General features: G+C 37.5%; 1 protein-coding gene across 1 annotated transcript in view; it reads left to right on the forward strand.

Moving 5' to 3' along the window:
* The window catches only part of LOC139698580 (uncharacterized), a 346,726-nt gene extending 319,498 nt beyond the window's left edge, over nt 1-27,228 (forward strand). The window contains exons 9-18 of the mRNA XM_071597423.1: nt 5,215-5,439; nt 8,821-9,091; nt 13,507-14,108; nt 14,815-16,478; nt 18,248-18,606; nt 19,851-20,186; nt 21,980-22,083; nt 22,853-23,017; nt 25,746-26,027; nt 27,130-27,228. Coding sequence (XP_071453524.1) covers nt 5,215-5,439; nt 8,821-9,091; nt 13,507-14,108; nt 14,815-16,478; nt 18,248-18,606; nt 19,851-20,186; nt 21,980-22,083; nt 22,853-23,017; nt 25,746-26,027; nt 27,130-27,228 — 4,107 coding nt within the window. The remainder of the gene's footprint in view (nt 1-5,214; nt 5,440-8,820; nt 9,092-13,506; nt 14,109-14,814; nt 16,479-18,247; nt 18,607-19,850; nt 20,187-21,979; nt 22,084-22,852; nt 23,018-25,745; nt 26,028-27,129) is intronic.
* Nucleotides 27,229-27,757: the final 529 nt, after the last annotated feature.

A 27,757-nucleotide genomic window follows, 5' to 3' on the forward strand; every position in this document is an offset into this window, starting at 1 on the left:
TTCTTCTCACCCAAATTAAAATACTTTGGGATACATATGAGGCTACAAAATATATTATAATGAAAATGAATTTGGATATTGATGCAACAAATATTATCTATGTGCAAAACAGTAAAAGAATAATAGGTAAATCGTTTTCAGAGGAATATGTTGGATTTCATATAAAGTTTTGTTAACTTTTCTTCCCATTTCGGTATCGTCGGTATCAGCCCCCTGCGTAATCTGTTGATTAGGATTTATCGTTATCGAGTAAATTAATTTTTATTCAGGAATTTATTTAGAATTTTATAAATATTATATTTAACTAGGGCACCTTATCTATGCTTGTTAAAATAATAGTCGTATTTAAACTAAACACGAGGAGTTTTATTAAAAAAAAGCTCACGTTTGAGAATCTCCTGTTCCATTTTTTACATAACACTTACAAACATTCTACTCTCACAATTTTATATTTTAGAATAAGTTATTACTTATTATGTGGATTACAATATCCCGAATAGACTCTTACCAAATAGTAGAGATATATCTGAGAAATTTTTTCAGCTATGAATCTACGATTGTTGCGTCAGTTAAAGCCCATATACAAATAAGATATTTAATATAAAATGTGCAATTAGATTGGTGGAAAAATAAAAGTATGTATGTGCTCACACATATATATTCATGCGTACACCTTTCGTGCTTCCGGGTATGTCTCGCACATTTATAATGATAATTATTAACATTTAGATAATGATGAATAGTTATTATACTAACATATGATTTCCGCTGAAAATAAGGCTACGAAAACGTTTCTTCAATATTTCAAAATCAGTAAGAGTTCTCACCCCACTAAAGGGAAAAGTAGCCTTTTGTGAAAGCTATAGGATAATAATTTTGATTTCGCAAGCCGATGTAGAAGTAAGAAACACCAATTAAAGAATGGCAAAGAGAGGAAATGATTATGTAAGGGTACGTATGGTCAGTTTGGGTTCAGAACATGAAGGGTACGCGTGAGGTCATAGTGTAAAATAAAGTATAGACAAAACAAATTTAGGATATAACGATAACATATTTGTTTGTTTTGTGGGTTTAGGGAAAGCGTTCAATAGAGTACATTGACTACAAATAGTGAAGGTGTTGCAGACGATAGAAGTGGAATGGTTGGATAGAGCGAACTTATCCAAAACCTGTGTAGGTTTAGGCTGTTCGTGTGCCTGATCTAGACTCCTTAGGCCATTCATGTACATTATATCAAAGACGAAAAAACTATACGCCTCACAGTATTATTTTTAACTAAAATTCGTTTTCTTTTGACCTCACAATAGCTTCCTGGGAGTTCATCCTGTATCATCTTAAATGAACCTGGTCACGTTTCCAAAGCTAGTAAAAAAATTGCTACCGATCAAACCCCACTCAGTGTAATATTCAAACATTCTCAGTTGAAGGGCCAGTCACTCTGCCCAAGCCACCTGATATTTGCTAAAACATCTTTGGAACCAGAACATTTCAACGCTTGGAAGTGAATTCAGGTGCTCAGAGGCCAAGGATTTTAATCAGGGACCATATCGAGTTGATTTTCTAGTTAAGCATACCACCTAAGTTAATGATCAGAAATTGACTTTTCAGTAAGAAAATACTAGACGTGTAATGGGCAAATGGTCCATTATTATACTAGCTGTCAATATTTTCCATAATCCAATGAAATTAGGGTACGTATATCTTTGAGTTGCTGTAAGCCTCCGACCATGGAGTGTTTTGGTTGAATGTTTTCATCAAATGCTTTGTTTGCAAATCCAATTAGCGAACCCGATTGGAAACCACAATCAATCATTAGAACAAATATCCGGTAACTAATATCCTATCCACAGAAGACCTAAAATCACCCTGCAACAGATGCGCAAATTAATCGATAATTTTTCATTTTAATTCCAAACACGATCGTGTAAAAAATGCTCTTTTCTTTACCTGATAGGTATTTCAAAATTCATTAAGTGTGAAGCAATTTCCTAGCGAATGATTTGTAGATATTTTAAAGTGAAATATTGTATGATTCAGACCCGATTACTTTTGTTATAGTATTGAAACGTATGCTATGTAAAAAACGGCACAGTTGGTGATGGTGATTCGTAGCTGTGGCAAATCGTTTGAATTTATTTTATTGAGAACTGAATTTTTCATTGATTTGATAAAGATGTTTTTAATAATTTGATAATTTTTTTCGAAAAGCACTGGAATATGTAAGATTAAATTGTAAATAATAGTTTCGTAAGGAATAATTTTGAAGAAGAGGTGGCACGAAGATGATTTAAAACCATCTATGAGCGAAAGCAATTAAACTTTTTTGAAATGGAAAATAGGATATCATTGCATAAGTCCTCTAATTATCTTCTCTCAGATCTCGCGATATGGTCTTAAATCCTCCCGGCTACATTCAATCTTGTCTTTAGTTGAACTTAGATTCACTTTGCTGTATATGACATTATTAATGACAGAATTAAATTGAGTGCTCATTTCTTCAAAATCCATATGCTTGACGAAATTCCAAATTTGTTCTCCAATAAAATCCTGATTTCAATTTTCTCCAACATCCATTAGGTGTGTATTTAAATGATAATTCAGTTAATAAATAAAATTTTTGCCAATGGCATTTGATTTTGAAATGGTTCAAATTAAGCATTCCTTTCTTTTAGGATTCCCGTTTTAATTAAATGGAAAGATGAAAATCTTGCGTGTCAATTCATAGCATGTAAATTTAGTGTTATGGAAAAGTAAGAATTTGGTGAATAAATACAAAATTTGGTTGTAATCTGCAGGTCAAACTACGATTACTTTACACGTTGAATACCTAATGATCAAATATGTGAATTAATTATTTCAATTGAGTTTATTTGATAAAAACGAAAAAATGTGTTATTAGAGTTATGGTTCTAATGCACATTGATACGATAGAATAACATTCTGTCCATTTTGTGAATGCAAGACCATTTTATTTTCAAATAAATCAAATCCTCTGCGCTATCGCAAATCAAGATCAAAGCAATAAGTCACATAGGAAATAAAATTAGATAAATAAGATACGCAGAACGTTAAAATATTAATAGTAATTGAAAAATGAAATATTTTGCTCAGAATTATTTTACCGGCGTTAATTTTTAAGTTTCCTTCGTAAGTCACACTTTACTTTGCTTCAACTATATGACAGATTTTCTTTTGCCTTTTGAAAGGACACGTTTTGAAACCCACGGAAGGCCGTAGAGTTTTAAATCAGACGTGCCCACAAATAGCGCTAGAGACAAACTTTAAAATATCAAGAACGAATCATTGGAAATATATCAAACATCTATCCACTGAAGCAACCGTCTAAAGTATGTTTAAGTATTGCTAATCCTATATTTTAAAAGATAAAGCTGTTTCAGGCAGCTTACTCTACTCGTTAGCTTTGGAGCAATTATATTCAACTTGACACAGGAAACGAGAGCTTTTCACACAATAATGTAAATAGTTGATTTTTAACCGAAAGGCTACCTCGAAAAACGTTTCTCAGATATGTAATATAAGCGATTCACGAAGAGATTACCCTCATTGTTTTTACTTTGTCTGACCCCTGGCATTGCCTGAGCGATAAGGCATGCTAACCAAGGATGGAATTTAGTAGTTCGTTTATAGCTAGAAAGTACTTGAAAGACTTGCTCTATTCGCGATAACGCATAAGAAATTTTGTAAACAATATTTTTCCCTTATAAAATAACTTTGAACATTCTGCTTCCGCAGACAAATCATTTCAATTCGACACGCCAAAACCCAGTGAATGTCTAAGTTGATTTGCTCCAGTGCAAAACTTTAAGAATATACTAGATATTCAATAATTTGATAAACGGTTTCCTATAGTCGTTATTTCAACGCCGTAAAATGTTTCCAGTTTTTCATATGATCAAAAACTTTCAGCCATATATTTGAGAAATGAGGCATCGGGAAGGACATTTATGTAGATATTTCATTCGATATGTCGAGGACAGCATATCGTATAGATTTAAATAACTGGAAAAGTATTCAGATAACTGATATGGTAATGTATCAATTAATTTTTTTCACTATTTTGCACTATATAAAGAGTGAAATTTATATTTTGATTTATGTGCCTACTGATATAGTGGAATGTTCAGCCTTTTTCTCACAATCCAGAAAAAGCTATTTTTTTCATTTGCTCAGCAGCATAAGGGTTTTGCTTCTCATTTATAAGCAAGTAGAATGTTCTTATTCTATTAGTGACAATCAAATCTTTCTGATAGTGACATTACGAGGCATTTCAACTCATGCCTTAATTGCCGAAGTACTATGTACACTGGTATCTTCCTTTATTTGCGCCTTCTCTTTCACCCATGCTACACATTGTCCACTGTTTTCTGCATTTGCAGTTAACCAATATTTCCAAACTTGATAACCTATGCTCCTAGCCAGAGGGTTTTACGTTACATTTATAGGTAATACCATCTGATAAGATCTTTATTATTTTCCACATGGCAGAAATCAGTTTTAGCTCAAAGAAAATTCTTTCCTGGGTATTATTTTTAATTTGGTCTATCATTTTACAACCTGGTCATGAGTGTTGATTATTTAATATGTATTTTTTTACATCGTGGGATGACCGAAATTAATGTATGCCAACCACTTCAAATCTCACTCATAGGGATACAAAATCTTGCAATTAGTTGGTAAGAAGTAAAGTTACCTAATGAATTCATATTGTGAATGCACATTACATTATCTAATAGGCTTGCGGAGCTAATTCATTCGACAGGCATGCTTTTGAGACTTGGCACTGTTTTTCGTTAGCCAGAGTTTTGAGTGATTTTTGTGTTTTTACACAAAATTCAGCATTGCATGTTCTCCGAATAACTTCACACATTTTGTCGCGTAAGTAAAAGGCTAAGTTAAAAGCTAAGGGAAAATGGAATGAGGAAGGAAGAGATTAGAGAGTTAAATTGGAATGAGATCTAAAAAACATTTCATTGTAATTATAGCTGTTGGTGTGCTTAGTGTGAATCGTGGCTTGGGGCAGTGCTTATTCTCTAATGGAACCACTACACTATGTTACAGTTTTGTTGATTTCATCAATAAACCTCTCCCCCTATCACTTCCAGTAAAGCTACTGGTTGAGCATCTCTCGAAGGATATACCTCTAATGAATTCCTTTCTCTCCCTTCCTCCCTTTTTTCTACCTCGTTTGTGAAGGGTTCCGGCCTGGGGTCGGGCAAGGCCAACGGCGGCGGCGGGGGGACGTCCACTGGCTCGACGGGTGCGACCGGTGGTGCGGTGACCACCGGCTCGGGCGGCGCGGCGTCCGCCACGCCTAAGCCAGACCCCAAGCCGGTCGAGTGCAACCTGTGCCACCGGAAGTTCAAGAACATCCCCGCCCTGAACGGACACATGAGGCTGCATGGGGGGTACTTCAAAAAGGTCAGCGACTGCGGATTGCTTTTGAGTATCTTTCCTTTTTTTATGAGTGTGTGGACTCGTGTTCTCAGTATCCTAGGACTTCCGGTCGCCAAAACAAACACAGCGCCATCTAAAGCCTTGATGCATGCTTTTGCGAGGTTTGTAGAATGGTCTACAAGCTTTAGTGGCGATATTAAAAGAGTGAATCAATATCTACGAATGCTTGTGTGTTAATACTAACAAACTTAATAACTTCCTCCCTTGTAGTTATATGCAACGGTAGTTGCCACTGTTTATTTTTCTGATTTAAAATGTAAGTCATGGTAATATCAATCGAAATATATCTAAATATAACTGTTTTTTTTAAATTGATGACGAGTAATTGCTAGAGACTGAGCGATGGTATTTATTAACTACTACCATATGACTACACTTCCCTATCTTTTCACCGAATTCTCTTCGTTTCCCTGATGTCTCGTTTGCCATGACCATGCAGGAAGATCCTTTTAAAAAGTAAAGCACTGATATTTTAGGTATCGAACTGAAGTGACAATAATATTTAAGAATCAAAGTAAAACATCTTCGGAAATGATGCCTTATATCTTTATTACTGTTAAGATTATGGCATTAGGAGATTATTACTCTGGTCGCTTCCCATAGTCAATTAGATTAAATCATCGTGCAGAAAATTAATTTCCTCTAATACATGCATCACAAATTAAGTTAGAGAAATGCAACCGACTCAGGCGTAATGGATGAGGAGTGGTAGTATTCGGATATTTTTTTCCCTTTTTGAGCTAAGTGCGCCATTCGTTCCTTCAATCTCCGTGCATTGAGATCGTAAATGATCAAATTAAAGCTGTCTTTATTAAGACCTCACGGCCATTATTCTAGGTATTATGTAGCAATTCATCTGTCCGTTTAAAATATCGTACGTATAATTCTTCGTTTTCTGCGCATGCTAGATGGTTTTCTCACTTAATTCAAATTAATACGGGTATCTGATAAAATTATGTTATGGAGAAACTAAGATTATCACCTGCGGCCACGAAATGTAATATTTTCACACTGAATTCCTGAATGCTAAATATTAATTTTCATAATAGCATCAATAAACTAGCTGAATTTCCTTGACATTAATATTCGTAGAAAAGAAAGCATCATACACAGCCTGATTAAGAATAACACTAGAGTACATCGGCTAGGCTAAATCTGTTTTATTAAAGAATATATAGTTGGCCGTCAAAAGGGAAAAAAACCAAGTGGAACGCTAGATTGACCCCTTGCAAGAAACCATTGAATTTTGGCTTGTTTGGCCTGGACTTCGACAGAAGAGACCTTATTTCTTATTCCTCGCAATATTTTTTTGCATCTGTACAATACCCCGCAAGCTGCCGTAAGAGTGTGTGGCAGTTTGGTACCTTGTGTCACTTCAGCATTTCAGTCTTAACACAAATTATCTGGAACGCTTTGGACACAAATCCATTTGAGACTTTCGCGGTTGTGGCCTCGAGAATCACTGGTACAGTGATCTCATTCTTGCAGGGATGTTTGAATACGCTACTAGGGCAAGTATTCGGAAACAATCAATGATTAATTACGGCCTGAGTGGTGATGACGTTAAAGTAGTGTTATAAGATGATTCGACATTAACGTTGCTCGTCTAACATTATTTATGTGGTGGAGCTATCAGGTGCTTTTAAACTTGCCCGCTTATTAATATGCTTAATTTGACGTCAGTGTTCCTGGCCGAAAAATGAAACTGTATGGCATGTATTTATCGGAGCTTTACAAGAGTAGAAGTGGTTTTTCTAATAAAACTCAGAAATTTAGTCGTGATCTATGATCGTCACGAATAATTTTCTAGAAATATTATAATGCAACAATTTAAATCGATGGTCACCCCTTGGGGTCTAAACGCGGGTTTTGTAGATTATAAAAAACAAGTGGAAAGAAAAGCTTTATTTTTCATTTTACGCAACAATATTCCACCACGACACTCCAAATATGATTATATTAATGGATCATAGAGGTTATTAATGCACTAGCATATAATTATTGTTCATTGACCACTTGATATCAAATAATTAAATTGTGAACTAAAATTTAATTTTAATCAGTATTTACATTTTAATCAGTGAATATTAATAATTATCATTATGGTATTGCTCATTTATAGAAATAGAGCGTAACTTATATAATTTCTCTCCACATCTTCATAACCTTTAGTCTTCTAAAGAATTGAATTTTTGAAAAGTTCACTCATTTTTTTTTATTTTATCAATCTTTTAATGTCACAAAATATAATTAATATTTGGTATATTAAAAATTATTATTAAATGGCGTATTAACATCTAGAGGTGCTTACATTATTCTTACATTACTCTTATATCATTATTTGCATCCTTTATGACTGCTTATCCAAATTATAATTCATCCGGGAGTACAGCCTGGGTAGTTCCAGCTATTTTAGTGTTTCACACGCTAAGGTTCTCCGTTTGTAGATGTTAGTTAATAATTGGCGATCGAGTCTTTATTTCCAAGTGTTGAACGTGTGAAACAAATATAAATGTAAACTTTTTAGTATTAAATCTGATTTGGTAAGCAGAACTGTCCAGTTTATGAATGAAACCTTAGGTTTAGTGAATGAATACCTATTGGAATCGAAATTCATGGGTCTCAAGTGTACAGAGATGGGCATATTTCCTTTGGTCAATTTTCAATGCATGGTGTTAATTTTTTGTTCTAACAACCTTAAAAGCGTTATACCTTATTATTTCCCACCATACCACTCCTTGAAATTTTAACAAACAATTAACAAGTTTTCTGTTTGAATTACTAACATTTTCTAACAGCACTACTTAGCCGAATTGTTTGAAAGACTTGCTTTAACAGTAACGTTTAATATTCCGTTGATCTGTTCAAACATTGACGCCTATATGAACCGAACCAAACAAAAATCCCTTCATTCAGAGTAAGTCAAAAAGGGAAAATGCAATAATTAGTATGTTTGTAAGCTTGTTGCGGTTCTTTTTCTGAATAGCATTGTCTATTTAATTGAAAAAATTCATTTTCTCTCTAAAGTTACAAATGCTTAATTTATTTTTAATTGCGGCATTTCCCACTTCTTAGAAGACCTAATTGTGATGAGTTATTTTATTAGTGTCCATGACGCACCATTTCGCAAATTTTTCGCACGTCTCTGAGACGAAAACTTTAACAACGCGATCAACCCAGCAAAATTTTTCACTGCATCTTTTTTTTATTACCGTTAGTAACTTTCGTAAAACACTTTGAGTGGTATTTAGAGCAAAATCATACGATCACCTTTTTATTTCATGCAACCCAAAGCCTTGCCCATCTCTTGCAACGAATAGACAAATGGATTTTGACCTCCTTTAGGATTCTGAGTCGAAGAAATCGGAAAGGAAGGAATCTTCGGGTCCGCCATTACAGACGGCCAGCGTGAGCGTGAGGGCGTTGATCGGCGAGAAGATCATCCAAAAGAGGATCACGACAAACCCGCAGCTAGTAGCGCAAATGCAGGCGCAAGCGCAACAAGTTCAACAGCAACAGCAGCAGCAGCAGCAAGTGCAGCAGGCGGCCGCGGCGCAAGTGCAGCAGCAACAGCAGGCGCAGGCGGCTCAGGGCATCTTGGCGGGGGCTTTCCAAGGTGAGCGGGGGCAAAAGTAGATTCGCCTCCAGGGTCACCCACCCAAAAAACGAACTATAACACCAGTCGTCAAATGCGAATCTAATCTTAATGACGCATTTATTTTCATCTCCCCAAGCCAATTCAACATAAATTTCCATTCTACAAAATTTTGAGTCCCATTAGTTTTTAGCCGAACAAAAGATCATGTTCCTCAGGTCTTGTTTCTGTGTAAAATTTTGCCCTGAATAACATTTGTAAGACGACTTGTATGCGACTTAAGAGAGACACGTGCCTGTACACCAGGAACACATCCGATAAAATCGTCGACGGCTTGGAAGAGTAACGTTTCACCTCTTTGTTGGAATAACTTAAAAAATAATGCTTGGGAATTGAAATTTCCGACATGTCAATATTCCATTAAATATTTATAGTTGTTTATTTAAAATAATCCATTATCACCTTGCTACAATTTTTGGCCCTTATCCGCTCTTTTGGCTATTATAAATCATGTCTTCACCATATAGTATACCTGTACGTACTCCAGTCTATTTGAAAGTTTCGTACAAATTGACGTGTCTAACTTAAGCTCTAACTCATATAAAACCCCACGTAGGTATCAAACAAGATCAGTAAAATTCCACATGCAAGTTATTTATTTATGAGAGTTGTGTGGACAGTTATTGCATATGATAAGGCATTACGATATCTCACCTTCATATCCGTGGAACCAGGTGGTTAAAATAGAGGCCTACCACATTTAGCCCAGAGAATACGTTGAATGAATTGAATGGGAGTCATGATTGTATAGTGGGAGGAACATTTGATTAATTGACCGGAAAACCCCTAGTTTGAATTCCGGATGACATACACTCTTTTGGCTGAAAGCCCAGGCTCAGATTTTGCCTTACTAGATCTCCAGGTGAAACCAGAGTAGGCAAAAGTTACGGAATTGACTAGCCTCTTCCTTCCGTTCCTTCTGCACGCAGAAGAAGTTGGTTTGGTTGTGCCTCCAATTACTTTCGAAACAAGAGCGAGTATCCTATTATGTGCAAATCTATATTTGAGTTGGATAACGCCATATTGCTTCCTTGTGTATATATATATATATATATATATATATATATATATATATATATATATATATATATATATATATATATATATATATATATATATTATATATATATATATATATTTGGAGAAGAATGGAGAAGGTGAAATGGACAGAGAAGAAAACAAATGAGGAAGTACTTGGTATGGTGGGCGAGGAGAGGGGTTCTTAGGGAGAAGTCCATGGAGGCAGGAAAAGTGGATGAAGGGGGTATTGACCGGCAGCGGGATGTTGGAGACTGTAATTGAGGGGAGAATGTTAGGTAAACGAGGAAAGGGAAGGAACAGGATAGGGATGTTGGACGGGATGAAGGGAGGAAGAAAGTACTCAGAGCTGAAGAGGGACCTGATGTAGAGTAGGATGTTGTGCTTTGATAGGGGTCACAAATTATTTAATTAGTAATTATGTCCATCCAAAAACCTACCTTAACCAGTAGATTACCTAATAATATATATATATATATATATATATATATATATATATATATATATATATAAAGCTGAAATATATGTGAGTGAATAAATATCACAAAATACAATACACCTTTTCTTTATAAGAGATCATGAAGAGCTTAATGCATATAAGGGTTGTAAGAGATATTTTTGTTATTATTCATTAAACACTTGACAGTAGCAGCATACCATTTGTAGCGAATTTTGTTGGTACAGGTTCCTGTTGATATTATTTCTTTCTTTGTGTTACGAACCCACGATGTCAATAAATATCTTTGCATAAATTGGCATTCATGGTATCAAATTCCCTACAGGTAACCATTTTTAAGTGGATGAAATTTTGGGACGTCTGTTCTATAAATCTTTCCGACGATATGTACATACTATATATTATAGATTCGTCGTGAATTCAATGTTGCCATGTCATTACCGAGGAATTTTGTTTTTGACGAATCATGTTGATGTAATGCCTTGAGGAGTTTTGACGAAGATATTTCGCGGAAATATTTTCGGCCTGATTTGAAATAACATTGAATATGAAAATTTATAGGTAAATAGTTTAGGTAAAGGTTATGAGATAAAGAGCAGTTGTTATGCATTTTCATTAAATAATCGCTTGCAAAGATTTCTCGTGTAGTAATTATCGTTTCTTGTTGACTCCTGATGCTTTTTCGGGCACATTAATGATGGCAGTGTTCTGATTCCACTTTTATTGTCTAAACCTCTGCTTTTCTAATAAGATATTATCATTTATTATAAATAGTCTGCGAATGTATTACAGAATTATTTTAAGTTCCACCTAACAAAAGTCATTTTATTTCACTTACATTCCCGCATTAAAATTCAAAACGCCTATTATGAGTTTCAGAGCTCATGATCCCGTTTTCGTAGCCCTCAACAGCCGTGAGTTGTTCCTAGTCCTCTGGGTTAATTACGAGGTCCGGTTGCCTGCCCGTTTTACCGCAGCTAGCCGCTCGGGATAGCCCACTATAATGACTATCTGTTGCTCATCCTTCCCGTTAATATGATCCATCACTTTCACCGATGTAAATTTTACTACAGATGCCAATAGGGATTTCATACACGTCTCTATTTTCAATTTTTCTCATCCCTAAAAGCTTCTCAACGGGTCCTTTAGCTATCGTAAATATTTGTAAGTCAAAATAACAATTATTAATATTCGGCTATAATTCACTGATTTCTAGTTATCTGATGAGAGATCGTTTGAAAAACCATTTGTTTTTATAAATCGGGGAAATATTTGTTGTTGCGATATTAAATTCCAATTTAAGTGGTGGAATAAATATATTTTTACTAACTAAATTAGTAGACCACACCAAACCCTTCAAAAAGCTGTTCAAATCGTTCACTCATGCATTCACTAGCTTTTCAATGAAACTTTTATAATACGCTACCAATCTATCCGTCAGTACCCGATGGTGCAAGATATTGTATATGAATAATTTCTATTTTGATTTGAAAAAACCGGAGCATAAATATATGAATTCAGAAATTAAAAAAAAAAATTAATTGACATCGAAGCATCATAGTTTGTCCAATCAACGAATTGTATTCGGCAACATGATTTGTGCAGAAACGCAGTTCCATAAATTCCAAAAATCTATACTCCCTGCGAATCCACCCATATTGATTCAGGCATTTGATAATTTTGAAGTTCGATTTGATTAAGCCGCATTACGACATTCCATTCATCTCGCCCCGACAGTAATGGCCTACCCTCACGTTTGTGATAGGTTCTCATCAACTTGCTTTGATAATCAAAGACTTCATTAATTAACTGGTTTCTAGACTATTTGACCGTGCCGATTTGTGAAATAGGATTGAGCCACAACATAGCATTCGGAAAACTCTTAATTAGAAATCTTTACATTTGCAGGTTAATGTGCATCCATAGAATCAAAGTTTTGAAAAACCAATCAAACTGTGGAAGAGGATGTCAATTTCTTCCTAAATGCATCATTAATCCATAAAATAAGGTTGCCAATAATTACATTATTTTTTTTCAATTGGCTACTGATAACTGCATGTCCAGAATAATGTCACTCCCCTCAGACTGTATAACTGGCTAAGTCCCCTCCGTTTGTCCCAAGGTCGCTTCCGATCGCTTTTTTCGGTTCCCACGGCGGTACTGAAATCAGAAGGGTACGATATCTTATTCGAAGATCGAAAGGGCTTGTCAATATTATCGAATGAAACAATTGGTCACAAAACAACTGAATATGTTATATCAACTGAGCTTATTACATTTCAGAGAACGGCATTGTAACCTCAACAACAATTTACCCCAAAACTATGTCCAGTTCATATTTTAATAAGAGCAACAATTTACGCATATATTGAAAAAAGCACCATTTTTAATAAATTCCCGTTGATTTTGAAAAAGTTCAACAGTAATTTTTTTGATAGATACGGTTACCAAACTACTCTTGAGAAGCAAATTCATACGGACATGTTTGTCCGCATCTTTGTGTCATGATGCCCTGCAATCTAATTAAGTTTAACTGAAGTGTTATAGGGAACTCTCTCGTCGAAATCCCTGCTCATAATGTCGTTTTGGGTAAGCCGGAAATTTTACAATTATTCTTTTAGGTGGATAGAATATCACCTTTTTCTTTCCGTATTTTTGACTTAATATTGCTTTGGACGTTTATTTATTTATTTTTAATTTGTTTATCATATGTTTTATATTTTTGTGAAGTAATTATTTTATTTCATCGGTTTCCATTTTCCTCGGAGCACTTCTCATTCGTTTTCGTTGTATCTTCCGCTCGCCCTCCTCCACCGCCCTCTCTTTCTCTGTCGACCCCTCATGGCAGGAAACTCGCACGCTCCTTTTTGGACTGCCGTAGGCACCTCCGGCCACGGGGTGGGCGCCTCCCAGCCACCGCAGACAGACGGCGCGACCACCAACGGAAACTCCTCCTCTTACCACTCTCCGTTGCCCTCTACCACTCCCCCGCACTATCCCGCAACGCCCCCCACGCCCCAGCAGCAAGATACCCCCAATGGGTTCGCCGTCCCCGCAGCGCCCTCAATCACCCAGGCGACGCCCTCCGTGGCCGAGCAGAGCCGCGCTCGCAGAAACTCGGACTCGGCGGCAGCCGCAGCGGCGGCGGTGGCTGCGGCGGCTGCTGCGGCGGCGGCTGCGGCAGCGGCCGCCAGCACTCAGACCCAACTGGAGCGGAGGCCTTCCTCGCCATCATCCACGGTCAAGAGGCTCCAGCGAGCGGAGTCGGACCCCGGGGGATCGCCGGGGATGGTTTCCCCCGCGGCCCTGGCGGGATTCTCGGGCGACGAGGACGGGGGCCTCGGGGCGTACGCCCGGGACGAGGACGACACGGGGGGATACTTCTCGCCTTCCCTTCAGGAGGACGTATTCACGCAGGTTTCGGTCCAGGAAACGATGCTCCTCCACGGCGTGGACCCTGCCCAACTGGCAGAGACGATACAGGCAAGTACGGAAGGGGTATCAGAGTACCTAAAAGCAGGAGTGACTACAGAGCAAAAGCACTTTACTTCGACTCCCGGAGTCAGGGTGCATAACCTTACGAGTATGAATTATGACGAACAAATATAGAGCATCCATCCACTAATGCCTTCCTTTCCCATTTTTCCCCCAGTTGGTAATGTAAACCCCTCAATGAAAGCTATCACAAATTATATAGCGAAAAAGTAACATATTATCAATATGTCATGTCATGTATGCCTTGCAGAAAGTAGGATCCTTTCTGCAGGCCTTTATATCTCCTACACCTCTATGTACATTCTATCCATGGCGGTTATTTCCTTGTTAGTCGGTCACTCAAACTTTTTCCTTTATGACCATCACCATTCCGCCAAATCTGTATATCTCCTTTTCTAGCCGTAATGAAACAAAATACATTAGAGAAATCGGTAGCCACAAATTTTTATCCAAATTAATTATGCGATTCAATTATATATTAATTTCCTTCAAATATTTTTGATTGAAAACAGTCAACCCTACTCTTTTAAAAATACAAATAAATCATTTTTGATGAACATAGGTTATCAGCATTTGACTGAGTAACATAACCTGGTGATGGCTTAATGAATGAGATATGAATCATCTTTTACATAATTCTACATTATTTTGTCAAATATGAAAATTTGATCATTCCATTTGTCAATACACGTAGCTCTCGGAACAGCTACAAGCGGCCTCCCTCCTTCAAGATCAAGATATTGGCTCGCTGGAAGATTACGAGAGCGCGGCCGCCCTAGCCGCCGGCACCGACGATGACCAGAGTCCGGTGACCTTTCACCACGGCCACCCGCAAGACCAGCAGTCAGGTGCCGACGGCCAGCACCACCACCAAGCCTTTCACTCTGTCCTCCACTCTCCGCTACCTCAGTCGGTCGTCGGGCTAGCCGAGTTCGAGGCCTTCCAGCGGCAGCAGGCCACGGTCATGGCGGCCGGGACGCAGACCTCGCTCCAATCGCCCCCGGAGAAGGACAGCGTCCCCTTTGGCTATGCCCCCTCGCCCCCCCTGCCATCGCCGTCCCTCCCGCACCACCACACCCTCCATCACCTCCACCAACAGCCACACATGCAGCAGCTCCGCAGCGGGGACTCCCCCAGCTTCACGTACCCCACGCCACCCGCCAGCCAGGAGGGGCAGTCGCCCTCGTTTGCCACCAACCAGGGGGGACACCGACAGCCGCCCCCAATGCCTTCCTCCCCGTTACCCAATCCTAACGAGAACGGTGACTCCCACGACTCCTTCGTCCAGTCTGTCATCTCACACGCCGTGTCCGAGTGTGGCACGGCCGCCGCGTCCTCGCCGCTCTCCGCCTTTTATTCCGGCGCGCCACTAACCATGTCCACCTCAGCGGCCGTCGAGGCGGCTCTCTCTGAGGTGCTGCCTGACGACGAGGAGGAGGAGGCTGCGGCGGCAGCTGCGGCGGCCGTCGCCGCGGGTGTCGGCGTCGACGAAGAGGAGAGCTCCCAGGGCAGCGACGCCGCGGCGCTCTTCCATCACCGCCACGTGCTTGAACTTCCGCCGGAGCTGTCATCGCCGCGGCCCGCGCAGACGCAGCACCACCGCTCTGGTGAGCGACAGGCGGCCCAGTCTCCACTCTCGGCGACCCCGGTGCCATCGCCCCTTTCCCTCTCAAGCGTGCCCGCCTCGTCCTCGTCGGTGTCCTCGCCGCTGCCCTCGGGTTCGTTCACGGCGGCCAGCGGCCAGCCGGTGACCGCGGGAATGAACACCCCACCAGCCGCCGGGTTCCCCACACTCTCTCCCCACCACCATTCCCTTGGGTTGCAGTCCCGGATGATGCCCAACTCGGAGGACCCGCTGCTGTCGAGTAGCCCCAAGGAGTTCGGTGGCCGTAGGAGGTTCGACTTCGGTGGGAGCACCTTCCGGCTGGCGGGCGGGGACAACGGCGAATTCGGCATCGCCGTGGACGGGAGGGTGGAGATCAAGTTCTTCCGGGAGCAATCTCCATCCACGTCGACCCCGCCGCCTCCCCTGGCGCCCCCTCCTCCTCCCCTACCTCCCCCACCGCCACCCGCCACGACTCAGTACAGGGCGACGCCCTCGGCGAGCTGTGTCGCGACGGCCACCGCCAGCGTCCAGTACAGGCCCAGGCTGCCAGAGTCCCCGATATCGGAATCTGTCCATCGGAGCAATTCATCTTCACCATTGCCCCACGGGAGGGCCTCGGTGAGGCACAGCCACCGCCATCAGCACCACCAGATTCAGAATCAACAACACAAGGTCTACCACCACAAGCTACCAAAAGGCGCAACGATAAAGGAGGAACTACCAGATGAAGATTTATTCCTCAGCCCAACGGGGTAAGTTGAACTTTTTAATAAATACTTTTGAATTCAAAAGGAGAAAACTTTTGTAATCTTATTTAACTAGTACTGATTTGTCTTCATTTTAGTTATCGCTTCTTGAGAATCACATAACTTTAGAGTAAATAACTATTAAGGGGATTATTAGATGTGTATGATTTCTCGATTATACTCCAAATCCGATGGGATTATACTCCAAAGCCCCAATCATTTGAAATTAAAAAATTGGTTCTTGGTCAGCAATAGTTAGTCAGATGATCCAAGGACTGCAGTTATTTCTAAGTGCTTTATAGGAGCAACGTGAGAGGTATGAAATGAAGTAAGCTACAAGAAAATGAAACTTTTTCTCAAGAAGAAGGAAAGCTAGGTTAAACATGAAAATAGGAGGGTATACAGTATTTAAAAGCAGGTGGTGCTGTTAGTTTATGTTTTATGGCTGTATTTTAAAGGGAAATGTGAATGGTAGTTGAGGAATTAGTAGAAGAAATATTTTAGTAAAAGAAGCATACCCTAAAATATGGGAATTAAGATACTAACGCTAAGTAAATATTTGAGGAAATAATATTGAAGACGTTAATGTGGAGCGAAGCGATGGGTGAATGTGAAATATGATATTAGAGGCAAGAGTTCAAACGTACATGTATACTTGAAATGTTGATATGTGAGCAAGGTGACAAATTATAAAAATTAGTAGGATTGAGAGGATGACAAACGTTTTAAATATGATAGGCGAAGAGAGGATTTTGCTAGGAAAGTCGAAAAGGTGAATGGAGAAAACTTTGACGGCAGTGTGAAGCTGAAGGCCGTGAAATGAGTGAGAACGTTGGTTGAACGAGGTCGAGAAAGGAAGACAGTAGGATTTTTAGGCAACATGAAGGCTGGCAGAAGTTAGAAAGAAATGAAGCTGCACATTACAGAGCGTAAATGGTCTTCACGGTCTCGGCTATCCCATTTCATTGCTTCACGACCGTAGGTACGTTCATTTTATATTTACATCAGAGAGGGCAAGTAAGTGGGCTTTATCGCGATGCTTTGATAAAGTTTTCGGAGTCGTCCAAATCTAACCTTGCTAGATAGATATATTGAATACATGAAGTACTCTGAGGGAACTAGCTCATAATATAGATTAAGCCTACTTCGAATTTGTTAAAGCTTCATTCTTAATGTGTACAACTGTATTTATAACAAATATTACTGTTTTAAACATTATTTTTTTAAATACTATATCTTTTATGGTTTTATTCCGCAATTATACGGCCTACTTAGTGAATTATATCGAATGAGGTGATCAAGATGGTTCGGTGACTAACTTACTGTCTTCCCATCGAATGGTTCGAGTTCGAATCCAGGAGATCTTTTTCATTGGTGTCACGATCCCTACTTGAGGTGCTTTGTAGAGAGCGCTTGAAGTGAGTACGCCGTACGACGTTGCAATTCTGACCCCTTGGCACCTTTTAATAATAGTAAAAATGTTGACACCGGGTTTCTCTCGAACCTTCCTCCTTTCCCATCCATCCCTAATAGCTCAAATTGCCTCAGCTGTCGGTCGCCTCCCCTAAATCTACGACTGCTCGTATCAAACGTGTGACTCTTACATGAAGGCAATGGGTCAGTGTTAAATATATTATTTTTCCGTACACCAAACGAACCTCTTGGTTGATTACAGAGGCACCTAATTGTCTCCTATTTTCATGACCAAACTATAAAATTCTATCCGTGGCCTAAAACTCACCCCTTATTTCGGCACCTTCTCCCTTTCTCCCCAGGAGAATCCGGCCGGAGGCGCTGTACATAGCGACGTCACAGTCGGGAGGCGGGGATCAAGGACACCCGAATCACCACCATGGCCACCACCACGGACATCATCATCATCACCACCACCGGAGCAAGCACCGCCAGGGTGGGTCGCAGCTCCGTGCCCCGCGCCACTTCGTCCTGAGGGATGCCTCGCCGTCCTCGTCGTCGCTGCCCGCTGGTAGGAGTGAGTCCCCGCCACCTTACACGCCACCGCCCATGCTCAGCCCCCTGCGCAGTGGGCAGGGCCTCTACTGGCAGGTCACCGCCGCCAGGATCTCGCAGCAGATCGCCTCCCAGAGGTTGAGTTCTGCTCTGGGCAACAAGAAAGGTTAGTCCCCACTGAGACATCAGGGTCTTGGGCGATGGCTGTTTAAAGTAGGGTTATGGAGGGAAAAGAGGAGGGGACTCCTTTATTAGCATTGTGCCTTTGTGTGCTTGGGATTTGGGACGAAATTGCTGAAAGATGTCCGAAAAAAGCAATATGTCAATCCATGCATACACGTATGTTCCAAAGGTCGCACTATATCCAATAACTTTGCAACCTTTGGATCTTAAGTATTGACTGCCATTATTTTTTAATATGCAACAACTAGTTTTACTGCGGTAAGAAATAAGTCCATCAAAATGATCAATTGCTTTTCCACACAGAGTATTTTTATTACGACCTAAGTTTTATTACAGCATAAAATATTCAAGGAATAAAACCGAGGTCTTAGTAAAAATACTCTTTTTAGAAAAGCAAAGTGTCTTCTTCCACCATAAAGGATATCCACCATGCTTGGGAAACTGTGTTATTTATAAAGGCCAATAAATTTAAAACCATTTGAATACATGCATGTTAATTGGATGTGAGTTATGCAAGCTATAATCAAAAGGCACCAAATGCACTGAAGTTTATTAATGTAGCTAATTAATTCAGTTCCTTCTAAAAAGGTATATAATTAATAATATTTATAAAAGATGTTTGGACTATCTTTAACTTTAACCAAATAATATAAGTATACTTAGGAATGCTAACATACTGAATCTGTTTGTTGTGTATAATTATTTACGCTTTTATGGGGAACATTTTAACTGGCAATAAATTTTCTATCCCTTAAATATGATTTTGAAATTGAGTAGTGTACATATTAACAGAGCTCAGTTGGTTACACTAAAATAATTATTTTCCATCTCCATTGCCAAGCAACAAACTTCTATCATTTCCTCTATATCATCTCAAACTACATAATGTAATTGTTCAGAAAATTTTTAATTGAAATGAAAATTTGATTGTATGATAAATATTATTTGCAAACCATTACTACCTTATTAAGCTGACATAAATTTCCTTCAAAATTAACTTTTGTCTCCTATTCTAATTTTCATTAGAAAAAACTGCATTTTTGGGTGAAAATTCCCTCTAAATATTTTCAATCCTGAATCTACATAGTATATTTTCATTTTCACATACCATTGCCTCCTAAATACAGCAGATTATTTTTTCATCAATAAATTACATATTGTTTGGCTGAAATTGAAATAGAGATAATTTTTGGAGGGATACTCATTGCTATTTGCTGCAATGAACAGGCTGTATGTCAGGGGAATCATCGTCTTCATCTTCATCAACAATCACAGCACTCCTTGATGACGGGAGCCTCCAAAGGGGGATTTCACCATTGCCAAACCACCAGCACTATCAGCACAGGAGCCAGTGCAACTCCCAGCACCGCCCTGTGCAGTCTCTCAGCTGCTCTGCCCCTGAAACGGACACTACCCCCCATGTGAACATCGGGCCCAGGTTCCAGGCAGACCTCCCCCCACTAATGGGTGCCAAGGACTTGGGTGAGAGGGAGAAGGTGGAGGAACAGGATCACCTTCTGTGGGACCCTGTGATGATCGGACGGTCTTGTACTCAGAGTGAAGGTGAGTTATTATTCCTGCCACAAAGTGAATTACTGTTTATTACTTGACTGCATATGTAACATGTTTATTTCAAGTTGCAGTATCCTTTCCCTTCATTGTGGAACTATATGAGGGGTGCTAAATACTATTGGTGAAACTATAAAAACTCTGCTCTACCATAGACTAGGGGTAACCTACCCACAAACTGTCACACTCTTCAGGGTCATGATTTAATTGCAAACTTCATTATACTATACTCTTTTGGTCTCATATCCGGATTCTTTATTTTTTAACAAACATTAATTCATCCAGCCAATGGCATTGTTTTTTGTTATCCCTGAAAATTTTTCATAGCAAGAATGGTTTCCCTAGAATTCTAAGTGAATATTTCTCATCAAATAATTATTACCTCATGCATTATTCCACTCAATATACAATATTGAACAGATAAATTCAAGCTTTTAACACTCATTGAATTATGATTAACACAGAGAGATATTTTCCCACTTTGCATTATTAATTAAAAAAAGAACTATTCAATGCTATTCTATTATTTTGTATTTCTTGGTTGATATCTATAGTGCCCATGTAAATTAGTCTTAAGCTGTAGGATCTTGTTATAGTAATCAATTATAAACAGTTACATCAATGCATAAGTACATGCATTGACCAAATTCATCAAAGTCAACATTTAACATAAGCATTAAAAAAGGAAACTTCTTCCCAAATACCAGTCTCTGATGGCTCTGAACATGCATTCATAGAATACATGTATATGATTTTATTGCTCCATTTTTTCACCTCCTCAAACTTGTTCAATCCAGGAGTAAACTGTGAATTAGTCATTTCTCTAACAATTCAATAAGCTATTCATGTCATTTAAGAAAGAGAAAATTGATCAATATGAGGATAGAACCTAAGAGGGATGTATTTGATTCCTAAGTGGATTTTGAAAATGATACAACAGAGTTGAAATTCTAAGAAAAATGAACATGTTGTTGAAGATCAGAGTGAATTGGAGGTATCAGCAATTTTTTTTAAGAACATTCATAACTCATGGGCTAAGATAGGTATTGTATGGGTGATACAGGGTTTTTCATTCTAACCTGAACTTTAAAATAAAAATAAAAAGGAATTAAAGAATCATTAAGAAAGTTATGAAATAAAGTCAAATAGTCACAAATTAAAAGTACATATTCAGCCTATTAAGATGTAGTATGCATCAGTTAAAAATCAAGGAAGGAGTGTTAAGTTAAAGCAGGTAGAATACTTCACTTATTTGGTAAGTATGTGTATTTTAGGTGAAAGTGGGAATATTAAATAGAGTAGTGGGCAAAGTTTGTGAAGGTTGAAGGAAAAATCTTTTCGATTTCTCATCATAATTCATATATATTTTTATTTCTTAAGTTGGGACATTATACTTTCTTTTTAAGATAGTTAAGTATTATTGCAACTGGTTTTTAAGTTAAACAGTGCTTAGAAATAACAAGTTCCTAGTAATACTACTTCACCATTGGGTACTAGCTTTCAGAATCCTTGCAAAGCAATTCCTTTGTGCTGATAATTATTCCATGCAAGATGGAAGATTATTTTCAAGTCAAATAGCTATCATTAAAATGATTTAGCATATCATTAGTAGTACCATAATATTGTCTATGTTGATGAATAACTAAAAAAAGTCAGATATATATTTAAAATGGAAAAATACATAGTCATATTGGTATTATTTTTTAATATGAAAAAATTAATAGCCATTTACAGGTAACCTGTAAGTTACCATATTCATGTAAATATTTTTAATGTTATGCTTTCAGTGGACATGTTTTTGGAATTTGCTTGTTGTGCTGCTGTGCCTGGAGGAGGACAGAATAAGGAATATGCTCTGCATTTATTGCAGATGTGCCATGGAAATATACATGTAAGTAAAGATGCTATTTTAGAAAATCTTAAAATTAAATTAATATAATCCCATCTTCCATGTAAAGTTTGTCAGTTTTTCTTATTAAATTTTCCTTGAAGTGAAGTAATAATAGGTTAACCTAGTGTCTACATCTGATGTCTCCTTTCATGAAAAATTGGGCTATGGTACTTCTTTGTAGAAGCATGGTAAAGCAGGAAGGGAAGCAAGGTGAAATTTCAAATGCAAGAAAATTATTTATCATCAAAGAAACAATGCTAAACTGAATCAGTTCACAGGAAAAATTTTCAACTCCCCCCAAGATAAGGGTATATCTCAGGAAAAGATGGCCTTCATGGAAAAAACCATAGACTTCAGAGCCATTTGGGGTATTAATTCTATTTTATCTCAGTACATTGAACAATTGCTGCCAACAGATGTATTGGCTTTGAAAATCAATTTTTTTTAAATGCGAAACGATCAATATTCATAAATTTTCAGTTTTTGATGCGTGCACCTAAATGTAAACACTTCCTTTCCACTTTTAAAAAAATTTTCATTTTATATTTTGGGAACAAAATTGTTCTCTTTTGCTTCATAATAAAAAGAGTAAATCATATAAAATCTATTAGTTCTCTTTGGCAGATACATTTCAAAGTGTTGACCATTATTGTAGCTGGTGGGTTGAACAAATGTTTAATCAACCCATGATACAAATATATTATCATGTGCCCACATGAGTGTATCAATGATTCCATTCTCTAACTTGCTTTATTTTTTGTACTTAAAGGAAGCAATGCTGAGGCTCATGCAGCCCACTCCGAAGTTACCACAAGGTCACCCACTCCTCACTTATCAATATGCTGAAAGTGATAAATGGGCTACACATGAGATTGATGCCTTCCGTCAAGGATTGTATAAATTTGATAAAGATTTTCATAATATTTCCTATCAGGTAAGAGTCACTTCTCACTGATTCATTTTCATTGCATCCATTGCATTTTTATCGACTTTCAAAAGGCAAAAGAATAGTCTGATTGCTGAATAGATGAAATATTTCAATAACTTTTCAGAATATGTCCATAATATGAGGTATACTTAATCCATAAGATCAGGGTCAATTTTTAATTACACACTCTTACAGGGTTAAATTTTAAGAGGAGAGGAGATATTTTTATTAACGTTGTCCAATTTACAGATCCTAATTATGTGAGGATTACAATCCCAAATTTTTTTTTAAGCTTTAAAATTTTAAGTCATTCTAGCAGCAAGGGATATCTATGCATCTTCCAAGTGTTATCTATTATATCCAACCAGAGTATCAATATAATCACTACTTTTCATGAAATTTCTTTGCATGGGCACCCATAAAATATCTGAAGTTGCTGCCATGGCAATGCAAGCTGAACTTGCTAATAGAAATACTAACCTGGGGTTTTCTTGAAAATAGGTACCCTTTCAACCCTAGATTTATTGTTCTCTTTAAATACAGATGCATTATTATAAATTATCCCTCTGATGATAATAGAAATTCATTTTTCTTATGATAGGCTTTCATGATATAAACATGATAAAAGCTGTTTTGTTTATCATAGGCAGTTAGAATGTTGGTCTGTTAATAGGGGTAAAAGACATATAGAATCCCCACTCCATACTGGGATCAAAATTCTTGAATACCAACTGAAACTTTTCTAAAATTATTTTTTCAAATAATGAATTAAGCCAATACATTATGGTTTTTTATTCTTCCAGTCACCCACCCTACACTAATTTCTTTCTATTATTAGTCTAAGAACATTACAATTTAGGCTGAGATTATGGCAGTTGAATTTGCATGACATGTTATAAATATACACAGTGTTCATCTGGCAGGAAAGTTGGGCATAATGCTCATTGAATATTGGTAAAAAATGTTGGTACCCAATAGATACTGCAACTATTAGGATAGGGTACACATTATTTACAAATTTAGGGGGAATACAGTGTATTTACCCAATAATATCCCATTTTTAGCACATACATATGTTATGCAGTCAAAGACATACATATTTTGGTTAATACTAGTAAGAAAATTAGTCCCATACATATAACAGGATCTTTCATCAACAAAGTAAGAGGGAGACTCCAGCATGAACTGAGAAAAGCCCTCTAACCAACCTCAATAAATATTTACATATCTCATTGTACACATGCTGACCATTTTATTGGTTGATGTCATAGTGGTAAACAATGAGGTGCTAAAGGCAAATCCTCTGCTTAATGGTTAACTGGGGGATGATGAACTTGAGTTGAAGATCAGGTTGGTGATGATATAGGTAATTCTACTGCCCTAGGTCAGAATTTCATGAAGCTCAAGGACTTAGCACCCAGACCCACATGAATGGCTCCAGATAGCATGGAGTGGAAGGTCATCTTAGCAATTGAGTAGTGATTTCACAATTTACCATTGTATGGCAAGAGCTATGTAATGGAATAATCTCTCATAAACCCCTGGCAGCTTCCATTTCTGCAAGAATTCTGTTATGTTTATAAATTTACGTAGGTTCAAGTTTCATGATGATTAGAAAGTATCATAGGAGGTGTTATTCATACACATTTTTACCAATGCATTATATGTAAGGTGTAGCAGAACCTAAATGGTTAGGCACTCATTCAATATCATTGAGCAACTGGAAGCTATATATTGAATGGATATTATGGGTAGATAGATTTTGAAACATTATCAGGAACTTAAGAATTTTAAATAGATTTGCATGAGCCAAGTAAGGAAAATTAATTTATTTCTGCTATGGATTGCTGGGTGCACTCTTAAATTTTGATGAACAAATGTTTTCTTAAAATATAAGTGTCAGCTAATGGATGTTATGGCATCTAATCTGACATATATAGGCACCAATTTGAATTCTCTTCACCAGGAGTCAAAATATATGCTGGAAATATATATAAATAAATACCCAGAGTTGTACTCCTATCTGAATGCACTAAATCAATCTTCTGCTTCTTCCATTCTCATATCATCTTCTCAGTAGGTGAGCCAAAGTACCTTTTGGCTGCCCTATTTCCATATTCTGAAGGGTAATTCATGGCTTCCAGTTTGAATTCAGTACATTATAAAAATTTTCCCTCTTTAGAATCCATTAGATTTTTTTAATTTTAACTTTCTATGCTACAACTAGTTTCTGTATGTAAAAGCAGATATGCACACCAAATAGAAAGCAATTTGTGATCCTAATCAATGCAATGCATATAAGTTTTGCACCAGCACTATATAGGAAATGAAACTCTACACACTACATTGTACATATTTACAACATAGTATATGAGAATTTTTTAAGGAAGTACTGTCAAGGAAGTATTAAAGCTTAATTGCTTACTAATTCCTCAAAGTATTGTTATTATCAAAATTTATACTAAAGGCAACCATTTTCTAAGCCTGAGAAGGAGTAAAAAAAAGTATTTTTCCAAGCAAGTTGGCTAACAAATAATAAGCTGAATTCATATCCATGTGCCCTCAGCTCATAAGCAGGCTAATTTTTAGCACATTTTACAGCAAAAAAGTGTATATTTTATGCTGGGAAATACAGTAACTATTCCTAATGGCTGTCATTATTCCAAATCACAGGTTTTTCTACCATTAATTTTTATCTTAAAATCTCAATTTCTAATTCTTCATTTCATTACAGATTGGTACTAAATCAGTTAAGCAGTGCATTCAATTCTACTATTTATGGAAGAAGGTTTGTCCTGATGAGTATCGCAGGCTCAGAATAATACAGAGAAAGAAGAGGCAGTGTACGATAGATCAACTATCCATGCCTCAAGGATCTCAGTTATTATTGGGCGATGCAATGGATGATGAGGAGGCCACTGCTGAAATGATTCTACTGGGCCTGAGTGGAACCCTATCGGATCAGAGTCACAGAGCAACAGGCAGCACACAAAATGAAGAGAAGCATACTCCCTTGGTATGTGGCATTTCAATTCATTCCTATCATGATACTTGTGGAAAGGGCAATGTATCCTTAGTTTTATCACCTGCAGAGGTATTTATTTTGAAAAAATCAAGATAACTGGAAGATCTGTACTTTACATGGTTTCAAAAAACTAACTAAAAGAGTTAACATGGAGTCAGATTTACAATCACATCTTAGAATCATGCAAAAATATACACTGTTACCCTCAAATACTCCGCATATCTACATAGAAGCTCTACCTGGTCACTAATAATATATATATATATATACACACACACACACACTTGAGTTAAGATTTAATATATAGCAGTTTTTAAATTTATTAGGTATTCTTCTAGGCATGCAAGCCTTATTTAAGCAGCATAGTTAAACCTTAAACAGTACAATATAACTTTTCATGTAAGTACTAAGAATTGTGTATATATTTCATGTACAATATGAAACTTATTATGTTCCATGCTTCATGTCAATTTGCATAGCATGAATAAATATATATATTTTATATATATTCATTCACATGAAATAGATATAAGGAAAAGGGATAGGAACACATAGAAAGGACGAACACAGGAGAGGTGGGGAAGAGCTCCAGAATATTATGTTTTTTTAGAAAAAGTGTATACAATGTGGCACAATATTGTGTTTGAAAAATTTCCCCAGTAAGTAATTCTTGTAAGTGCCTAATTTAGTAATACATAGACTGCTAATTCTCAAGAAGAACTCTTCTGATCAGATGGGATTCTGTCGAAGAGGATTATCATAGGGCTTCCAAGGGACGGTAATACCAGGGTGGATTCCAATAAAATAGTGGAAGCTACTTACTTTATGAATTTCATAATATTAAAAAAATTGTAATAATCATAAAAACCTCATTGTGGAATACATCATTTCAAACCACAAAAATTTCAATTTTCTTGAATAAAAGATATCAAGCAATCTCAAAATTTGAGCAAAGTCACAGACTTTATCATATGGGCTTTAAAAAAAATTCATCAGGCCTATCATAGTTCATATATGAGATTGCCTGCATGATGTAATAGCAGGCACCCAAGGTAGGCATATCACCTAATTCAGGATGCCTTTATTATTACAGGTCAGTGATGGAGACCTTGTATCAAGTACCAGTTCTGATAACCGTCTGTTTGTATGTGAATATTCAGAATGCTCTGCTGTAAGTATATTCATTTCCTAATCCATGTTTAATGTTTCCCAAAAAAAAATTTAATCCATTCTTTAATTTAATCAAACTAATTTAACATGGCCATGTTAAAAAATCCTTTAATTAGATCACCAAAATATATAAATGCTTGGATAAAAATTTTCTCTACTACTCAAATGAATGTTTTTTCTCAGGCTAAAAATTCATATCTCCTATATCCATGATCGTTAAAAATGACAATTTTGTTGACTCTCACGTCTGATTCTCTAATTCATTCTAAATTCAGCTTTTACTTCTACATTAATGTTGATGCAAAAGTTTACTTAAATTTAAAGTTTTGAAATAAACTTGGAATATCTTATATTGCTGAAGCACCCCATCTTGCAAGAATTCATGTGGTTGCAACAAAAAACTCTATGAAAGAAAGATGCAGAGGACTTGTAACCCAGCAAACATGCCTTGAATTTCTAAAATCCATATCTCTTCCATCGTTACGATTACCCTCAAATCGGAAAATATAAACATGGTGATATACAGTCTTCTCAGGAAAAAATTATGTGTC

This window comes from Hetaerina americana, unplaced genomic scaffold, assembly GCF_022747635.1.
Source record: "Hetaerina americana unplaced genomic scaffold, ioHetAmer1.1.p SCAF_9, whole genome shotgun sequence".
NCBI lineage: Eukaryota > Metazoa > Arthropoda > Insecta > Odonata > Calopterygidae > Hetaerina > Hetaerina americana.